The sequence below is a fragment of the Saccostrea cucullata genome, unplaced genomic scaffold (genome assembly GCF_032062105.1).
Source record: "Saccostrea cucullata isolate Sc308-1 unplaced genomic scaffold, CSIRO_AGI_Scuc_v1 ctg127, whole genome shotgun sequence".
In the NCBI taxonomy this organism is placed as follows: Eukaryota; Metazoa; Mollusca; class Bivalvia; order Ostreida; family Ostreidae; genus Saccostrea; species Saccostrea cuccullata.
Window position 1 is genome coordinate 497778 of NW_026940370.1, and position 10206 is coordinate 507983.

At 32.6% G+C, this 10206-nt stretch overlaps 1 protein-coding gene across 1 annotated transcript; it reads right to left on the minus strand.

The window, feature by feature from the left end:
• Positions 1–1461: 1461 nt before the first annotated feature.
• LOC134255256 (annexin A4-like) lies at positions 1462–9466 on the minus strand. The gene is made up of 9 exons (XM_062737771.1): positions 9428–9466; positions 9032–9110; positions 7419–7513; positions 7025–7138; positions 3932–4022; positions 3597–3745; positions 3117–3294; positions 2683–2795; positions 1462–1932 (listed from the first exon to the last, which is right to left on the minus strand). Exons 1-9 carry the CDS (start codon positions 9446–9448, stop codon positions 1807–1809), a joined length of 966 nt encoding a protein of 321 aa, XP_062593755.1. The 5' UTR covers positions 9449–9466; the 3' UTR covers positions 1462–1806.
• Positions 9467–10206: the final 740 nt, after the last annotated feature.

The following is a 10206-nucleotide window of genomic DNA, read 5'->3' on the forward strand; positions in this document are numbered from 1 at the left end:
GATGCTCTAATTGCTTTCTTTTGAAGTAAAGTAAGTAAATAAGTTACATAAGGGAAAAATGAGAAAAACTTTAGACATAAAAAATATTATCTCATGTCACTACATTACACTGTGCTGATCGTTAAGTTAGAGAGAGAAATCGCTTTTTATTGATATTTTGCTTAAATCTGTTCTCATAAAGTAAGCTTTCAAAAGCTAGCAATATTGAACTTTAAGAAAATCTTTTTATTTGATATATTTTAAAAATCCAGTCCATACTTATTAATTTCAGCTCTTCAGAAAATTTATTTAAGACTCTTTTATCATTCAAAATTATGAAAAAATTATTGTTCTGTAGTTTTAAGAAGAGAAAAGGAGACATTTTCATATGCCACAGTTCAGCCAAAATTATAGTCTCTAAGCCTGCTAGTATTCAAACAAAGTTTATCATTTTTAGCTCACCTGAGCTAAAAGCAAAAGTGAATGATCGCAATTTGTCTGTAGTCCGTCTGTCTGTCCGTCTGTTAACTTTTCACATTTTTAACTTCTTCTCCAGAACCACTTGGCCATTTTCAACCAAATTGCCACAAAGCATTCTTGGGTGAAGGATATTCAAGTTTGTACAAATTAATTAGGGCCATGCAATTTTCCAAGAGGACATAATTAAAGAAATAGTGAAAAATCTGTGGCATGTTTTAAAAAAATCTTCTCAAGAACCACAGGGTCAGAAAACTAATATGGAAGCATCTTCAGGTAGTGTAGATTCAAGTTTGTTCAAACTATGACTCCCTGGAGTTGAAGAATTCCACAATATGAATGATGTGTGAGCAATTCTTTTAATTTCTATATACGGTGTTGTACACCTCTTCTTAAACAAATTTTGATGAAGAAAATAGGAATTTAAGTTTAAATATTTTGTATACTTTTCTTTGAGTTATACAAGAAAATTTATCATTTGATATCTTTTAAAACCCCCTGGTAACGCATTTTACATGTATTGGTACTATGAATTTAAAATTAGAATATCATGAAAAAAATTATCAGTAGGGAAGGTATGTTCCCTATGTCCCTAAAAAGAAGTTAAGATAATACTGATCATTCACAGAAATTATGCATCTATAAATATACATATTAAATACATAATTCAGATTTAACAGCACTAAGAGTACTGTCAAATTTAAGCATGCTTCTAATATTGTCTTAAGTTTAATAATGAAAACACAAGGAGAGATCGTGTGTCTAGGAGGAGCAAGCATCCATTGTTGTCTGATCACACCTGCAATGAACCCTATGTATTGATCAGAGGTCTCCTTCTGATAAATTATTATATTTAATTAACATTTTATTTAATTATTACATCCATGTGGATGGATTTGACCATTAATTTCCAGATTGATGTCAGTTATGTTAACATTTATCACGAAGCAAAGATCAAGATTTAATGTTTTATATGCATGTAATTAAAAACAAAACAATAAAACAGATGTATTAAGTGTTTTTATTAAGCTAAGTGATCAAAAGTATAAGAAACAGTAAAGTCTGGAATATGTATACTAACACTTTATTCCCTTTTCACGAGAAAGAACAGGATAAGCTTGATATCTGCAATTCTGCCACTTATTTCCACAGTGTATGTGATAGGGCTTTTGATAACTGTTTCCTTCACATAGCTGAAAAATATGCAATGGTCTTAGAATTCACGTAACTTTATGTGTACCAAGATCACATTATCACTTGTTGATGAATTCCCTGTACCCTAAACAAGGCACAGCAAATACACATGCTGCTATTCTTTTGACTGGAGCAATAGTGATGTTTCTGGGTGAATCACTGGGGTGTGGCAAGTCTCACAAGCAGTTTGCCGTAGTCTCCACTTGTATCCCCCTTTATTGCCAGAGGCAGACTCTCTCCATACTTCTTTAAGTATGCATCCCCAATATCTTTCAAGTCAATCTGAAAAACAAACCACATAATGGAATCTATAAGACTATATTTATAAAATGAATTAAAATCAAATATTTTTTTGCAAATTTATGTTATGAATGTGCATCTGATTTTACTTAAGGACAGATGATACAAACAATTTTTTTCTTTGGAGGAGACTTAATATCATGTCACAAGTTTAGAAAAGTGGATAATACTTAGAATTATTTTTTCTCCTAAAAACTGGAAAAGGGAATAGACTTGGAAAATATTACTAATATTTCAATAAAAAAACAAATATAGACAAATCACACTCAGTAAAGGTTTACGGGTGAAAATAAATTTCAGAATATGTTACCTTGATGCTAAAAGTGTAATATAAACTTTAGAAAAATATACCAAGCCAGATGAATTTTGTGAGAAAAAACGAAATGACAAAAAATCAGCATCATTATATGGGCTGATTTTTACCATCTTGCCTTTCCAAATAAAATTCACCTGGCTTGGTATATATCTCTTAAGATTATATTATTCTTTTAGCACCAAGATAACATATTCTGAAATTTGTTTCCATTTGTAAACCTTTATGAGTGTGGTTCGTCCATATTTCAAATTATATTGAAATATGAGTAATATTTTCCAAGTCTATTTCATTTTCCAGTTCTTAGGAGAGAAAATTCTAAGAATTATCCACTTCTCTAAACTTGTGACATGATATTAAGTTTCCTTCAAAGAAAAAAAAATTGTTTGTATCATCTGTCCTTAATACTGCCTCCATACCTCAGAATGGGAGACAATTAATTCCATGAGTCTTTCATCATTTGTTCCCAGTCCTTTAATACATTTATGGATACATTCTGCATAGTATTCTGTTGGGTCTTTTATACACTTTACTGTAAATAAAAGCGGAATAATATACATTCATTTTTCGATATTGAATATAATGACAGAAATACATTTCTGTGAAATCTACAAAATTTTATGTAAAAAAATCACAAAATCCATTAATTTTTCCTGAGGATTCTGCAATTTGAATTATGAAGAGAACCTATGAACCATGTTCTGAAATGTGAAAATATTAACAATATCGCGTCTCTTCTTCAACCACGAAATCATACCCTATAAAAAAGATGCAACAAACGAAATTCATTTTTCTTTAACCTAAAAGTTTAGCCTTGTAAAGTTAAGCGATATCATAATGATATCTACAATACCAATAGCCAGGAAAGCCTTGCACAGATTTCCACTGGTCTCGGATCGGATGGCGCCCTCTATGTCCTGCTGGCTGATCCTTCTGTACTGCTCAAACACGGCCTGGAGGTGAGGGGGACTGCGAGAGGCAAGGATGCTGTTAAAGACAGACGTATGGGTCCCCACTCTGTTCTCACCTGCCTGTAAGTAATATTGCTTGGAAGACTAGAATATTGTTTTAAAATTATCCTGCTCGTATAATTCTATCTATTTAAATGAATGAAAAGAAAGCAGTCATTAATTTTACTGACAGTATTAAGTTCACATCAGATTAAGAGGGATAACTCAAATTTTCAAAGACAATGCAAGTGATATGCCCCTGCTAGAAGAATAGTGTTTTAAAACTTTTTCAGGTGTAAGTAACCTAATTCAAAAAGCAAACTTTTCCACTATATTTTAAAACAAAGAGAGAATTCCTTTTTTGATAGAAATTAGTTAGATACCTCAAATAAATCCCTGGCGTCTTTTTGGACCTTTTTGTCATCCATCTCTTGGTCTTCGCTCCTGTTCCCTTGTAGTAGGCTAATTAGAATGTGCTGAAAATTGCCACTTGTGTCTTTCCTTACATCATCTTGTAATGATCTTTTGAAAACTGGAAATTTTGAAGCAATCTTACTTCATTCAGTTTTAAAAGTCTTAAAAGACAGTTGGATCAGTAAAGCTGATAAGATGATACCCCCTCCAATCAACTCCCAGCTTTACAACAGGCTAAGTACCTGGTGATTTTGTCAACTATTAGTGAACATAAAAAAATGAAACACATATAGTCGATACTTACAAGTTTGATATTCCTCTTTAATGTCTTGGATTTCACTATTTGTTTTCGTACACAGAATTTCTATAAGTCTTTCTTCATCAGTCCCTAAGCCCTGGATAAGAGAAATTCAATTAAATGTAGAAGCCCAACTTGATAGAAAATTTACTTAGCATTACTTGTGGTAATAGATTATATTGCTCTTGCAGAAATTAACATTATCTTTTTATACAGCATTCAGGTTACTTTAAAGTATTGCTTAAATTCTATAAGTACATTGTAGGCATCAAACAGTCTACTTAGCATCAACATGTATATATAGACATAGCTATTGAGTTCTGTCCCCTTACCCCCATTGTCTGGTACACACACCAGGCATCAAACAGTCTACTACCCATGGAAAAATGAACAGCAGTTTTATGAATTTCAGGCAGTTCTCGTGCAGTTTAATGTAGTTCGATTTTTTTCTGCTGTTTCATAACTGCTAATGCCTGGGGAGTAAACAGTTTTCAATAGTAACTTTCTAAGCAATGCGCTGTTTCCTTAGCAGTATGTTTTAGTTTTACCCATACTGAGGTAAAGAACATTTTGTTTGCAGTATGTAAGCAGTTTTCTTAGCACTAAATATTCGATTTGATTGGGATCAAGAGAAATTCTAATGTTAATTGGGCTCAATGATCAATAAATATATACAACAGGGACTAAACAACTGACCATCAAAATTGAATTTTGGCTGCCATGTTGTGCAGTTGGAAAAAGGGAAATAGCCATGAAAAGGGACCTGTTGGCCACAAGGTTTAGATTAATTAAAATTATGATGCAGACATACAATAACTGGTAGGTACACTATATATTTTTTAAAATTTCATAAATAAGAGAGGTAATTATTTTACTGCTTGAATCTTATTTCAATGGTACATCTCATACTATATTTCTGGTGCACCTTTTCAGAACCACGGACACAATTCCATTTAATAAAATAAGCAAAATCTTTTTTATTTAACTGCAACTAATGTTTTAGAAAAAATGTACCTTTTTATCTATTTTGATTTTAGAATTATCAGTAGCTAAGAGGTACGCGGATTAATTAATTTTCAGAATGTTGATTTATGTTTGAACATTTGCAGTATTATGAGATATATGTAATTACACGATATAAATTGTATGTTTAAAATTGGCCCAATTAATGGATTGTATTTCTGCTAAAAATCACAGGAATTTCAGGAAATATGCAATTGTCCTCAAAATGAGATTGCTTCACAGCTACAGTGTAGTTAATATTATCAGTACATATTAAGCAGTTGTCTAACAGGTAACTAACAGTAGATTTACAGTTTAATAAGCAGTACCTAAACAATTATATATATAAGGGAGCGACCACCCATGGCAAAATGGAAGGCAGTTATTTACCAGTTTCTTAACCTAAACAGTTAAACCATTTTAGTACATGTACTTTATAAGCATTTTCTTAACCTTCTCTGCACTGCTTATGGTATCTTGGACCCACAATAAAGCTTTGAAGAGAATAAGCAGTTTTCTAAGCCTTAACCGTTTTTGTGCAGTTCGTTAGCAGTTCATAGGCAGTTCGTAAGCAGTTATTTTGTACTGCTTCTAAACTGTTAAGCTATACATTTGTACTGTTTTTGAACTGCTTAGTTAATTGTTGGACAACTGCTTAATATGTATTGATAATAAACTATCTGTAAAGCAATCTCATTTTGAAGACATGCATGTACATGTACATAATTCCTGAAATTTTTAACAGAAAATATAATCCATTAATTGGGCCAATTTTAAACATTAATTTAAACATCGATTTTAAACGTTAATTTATATAACTCATAATACTACAAATGTTAAAACAATCCATCCTGTAGAAATTATTAATCCATGTACTTGTAGGCTACAATGACAATTTCATTATCAATATAGATGAAAAAGGCACATTTGTTTCTCTAAAACATTAGTTGAGGTTATATGAAAGATTTTGCTTCTCTTTGATAAGTTAAATGGAATTGAGCCAGTGATTCTTAAAAGGTGCCCTTTAAATATTATAAGATATGAGAGAGTTGAAATATGATTCAAGCAGTACAAATATTGTTAATTACCTTTCTTGTTTAAAAACATATATAAAATTAAGTGTTCCTACCAGATACTTAATGTCTGCATCATTTCAATTAATCTAAGCCTTTGTTGGTTCCTGTTGTGTATATTTATTGATCATTGAGCCCAACATTAGAATTTCTCTTTCAATTGATTCCAATCAAATCGAATATTTACGGCTAAGAAAACTGTTTACATACTGCTAACAAAAAATGTTCTTTCCCCCCAGTAGGGTTAAAGCTAAAACACACTGCTAAAGAAACTGCTTACTGTTTAGAAAACTGCTATTGAAAAAAAATATTAACTCCGCAGGCATTGGCAGTTATGGAACAACTTTAAAAATCAAAATGCCTGAAACTGCTTGAAAACTGCTAGAAACTCATAAAACTGCTGAAGTACTGCTCAATTACTGCTTAAATAGGCAGTTCATTTTTCCATGGGCAGTCCTGAAAAAATCTTACCAAAATAACTGCTCATGAACTGCTAACAAACTGTGCAAAACTGCCCAACAACTGTTAAGGCTTAGAAAACTGCCTATTTTGCTCAGAGCTCTATTGTGGGACCAACATGCTTTAAGAGGTGCAGAGAAGGTTAAGAAACTGCTAAATAACTGCCTTCCATTTTGCCATGGGTAGGCATCAGCAGTTATAGGGTATAGACAGTTTCTCCTTACCTCCATTGCCTGGTACAAACACCAACCATTAGTCAACTGGGCACAGCAGATATAGACACAGCTACTGAGGTCTGTCCCCTTACCTCCATTACCTGGTACAAACACCAACCATCAGTCAACTGGGCACAGCAGGTATAGACACAGCTACTGAGTTCTGTCCCCTTACCTCCATTGTTTGGTACAAACACCAAGCATCATACAGTCAAATGGGCACAGCAGGTATAGACACAACTACTGAGTTCTGTCCCCTTACCTCCATTGCCTGGTACAGGCACCAAGCATCAAACATTCTACTTGGCATCAAAAGGTATAGACATAGCTACTGAGTTCTGTCCCCTTACCTCCATTGCCTGGTACAGGCACCAAGCATCAAACATTCTACTTGGCATCAAAAGGTATAGACACAGCTTCTCAAAATGACCACTGAGGTCACCCTTTAAGTCCTCCACCAAGTCCTAAAAATCATACATGTAGGCGCCTAATTTAAGAGCATCGTCAATTTGATTTTATTGATGTATCTCTGATCTGTAGTAGAATATTATGCTAATAACAAAAGAATTTTTTTTAAAAGACATTTTTAGAAGAAATTTTGAGTTTTTATTTCTTAACTACTGATAATTCATCGTTTTATATTCTTATCTTGAAAATTTATTTTTTATCTCTCCAAGTTATATAATAAGTAAATAATTTAAAGATTTTTTAAATGAAATATCAATTACATATTACGTAGAATACCTTTCCAAACATTGTTTTGTACATCTTTTTGATTTCTTGTCGTTCGTAGTTTATGTGTCCAGCTAAAACATCAATGATCACCTTTTCATCAGTTCCTGAAAGAAATAAGAAACTTTATAAAGAACTAGGTCATTTTGACCCAAATTAAAGCTATGATGTAGAAATAAGTTTGCATTGCAAGCCCTTTTTAATACATTTCAAAATCTCATCAGAGATCCAAATAGGAATGTTTTGTCTAGCCGTGAGCCAATGTATAAATTATGTATAAAGTATTACAGCGGTTTGGGAGAAGCATGAACTTTGATAAACTTGGTTTTGTACAACTCCTCAGCACTCTATACAGCTATTCTCATTGATAAATAAGTTAAGGCATCACAGATGCTTTTGAAATAAAATTAGAACTCTTAAATATACTTATCTTTTAACTGGTCATTTCAGATCTATTTTGTTTAAGGGCACAGACAACAATTTTTTAAGTTTCATTTGCCTCTATTTCTGCTTTAAAATTTTAATATTTGATGGACTTCTATGAAACCATTGTTATATTTTCAAATCAAATTTTAAGAAATACGACGTTCATCAATATCTTTAATAACTTCATTGAAAATACAATGACTTTTATCATTTGATTTTTCTTTAAAACCCCTGGTAATGCATGCAGATTTTTTGTCTACAAACTGTTAATCACTATGACTTTAAATTACGAATACTATTGTTTGCAGCTAACTGTCAAGTTTCACGTTTCGTCACGATCTTTTTTCGTCAGATGCACCCAGCGTAAACAATTCACGTGATTGGTCAACTCAAATTATCAACATTGATACGGAAATAGTCTGTTGCACGAGCAACCAATCAGGGATAAGAAGAAAGTTCCAGTCGTAAAGCTTACGGTTAGGAGGCGTGTACAATTTACCTTGAGTGCAGCTGTCAACTAGATCGTGACGTAACGTGAAACTTTACAGTCAGCTGCAAACAATAGTATCTTGAAAAATCAGTGTATAAGTACGTCGCACAAGTCCTTAAAAACATTCTGATCGTACACACAAATATTCAGATGTGGAATTTAAAAAGATGCTTGAGTTTCTGACTGACAATATCTTTGTAGTTTTTGAAGATTATAGGTCTTCCAAAAGTCTGTTGGAATTTCCATGGGTACCATTTGAGCCCCATTTTTTAGCAGACTAGCATTCATACGAAGCAGAATTTTATTTAAAAACTTGCACCTGAGAAGAAAAAACACTTGCTGTAGCCGTCAATTCGACATTTAGATAATATATCAATTGACAATAGTTACTTCCACTTCATTCTAAGTTGCTTCAATTTATCCCAGTGAACTTGTCTTTATTTTTTTAAATTTTGTTTTGTCTTTCTCTGTAAAAACAACAAGTGTAGCCCTTTCATTCGGTCAATCCACAGATATATAAAAGTATGTCGACCTCGCACTTTGTACTCGGTCGGTATGCTTTTCTTTGAAGTCGTTATATCTATAGATCAACCATGAAATGGCTATATTTGTATGTTAGAATTGGTTATTACTATGTAGTTAATGACAGTAAAAATCAAATTGGCCCTCATGAATACTACATGTCAAGGCTGCTTTGGGCCACCCTTACCGAGCCCCCGTATGGCTTTATGCAGACGATTGGATGCCTGCTCGGGGTCGTGGTTTCCACCTGCAGGTTTGACTGTCCCCTGAAAATTTGAAATTATGTTCATTTACAAATTCTCATTTCAAAGTAGATCTAGTTTCAACTCCATCAATTTTTTAAATACACCAAGTACGTTTCAGTATATGTAATTATCAATTCAGTATTTTATAATTTGTTGTTAGGTGTATGTTTGTAAACAAAACTCGTTTATGACAGCACATGTACTCTGATTTTTAATGCTGTTATAAAAATAGGCACATGCAATGTTTTTATCTCTAAACAGTAAAATCAATCAATGCACTTAATAAATTAATAAAGATACATCAAATTTGCCTTTTCTTTATTGCACACAATACATACCTCATGATAAACAAGCGCCATGATCCTAGTCGTATTATGAATACCTTTATCGATTTTGTATTTATTATTAAGCTGATGCGTATATGTGTTTATATTTTCTCTCCAATTTAAATGCCAAAAGGCAGTTAGAACATTCAATATGAAAACGGAATAACATTCTCATTTCTAACTTATGGTGTTTTAACAAGCACTTGAGTTAAAAAAAACAATTATATAATATTTGTCTTTGATAATTAGATTTAGCATTCTAGAAAAAAAGGTGTCATATGCAGGGGACTGACGAGACTCTCTCCTTAACATGTAACAATATAAAAAGTGGGGATTAGAGTCGGAGAAATCTCGGATTGGAGGAGGAGGGGGGCAAATCATGACTTGTTACCTCCTCACAATGTTAAGCTAGGTTTAGTGATTTCGGATCTCCACTTTGTGTGGAGTTCCGAAATCACAAAACACTGATAATGTAAGCATAGGTACAATGATTCCAACATTGAGATAAAGGAATAGGGGAGTAGTACATGTAGTATATACATATATGTATACATATACTTCGAAACTTAATTGTTTTCTCAATAACTTCGTCTGACGCACTTTGATAAGCAGATTTCATTATAATGAACTTTGAGAAGTCTTGATATATGTAACGAGTGCAAGTGAAATTTTTCTTGGGACTTATTAAATTCAACTTGGTCTTGTATCAAACCCTAAAACATGCCGTTGTCCTTTATTTATTAAACTTGTAAAGTAAAGCGAAACAGTTTACAAATGACGATAACAATTTA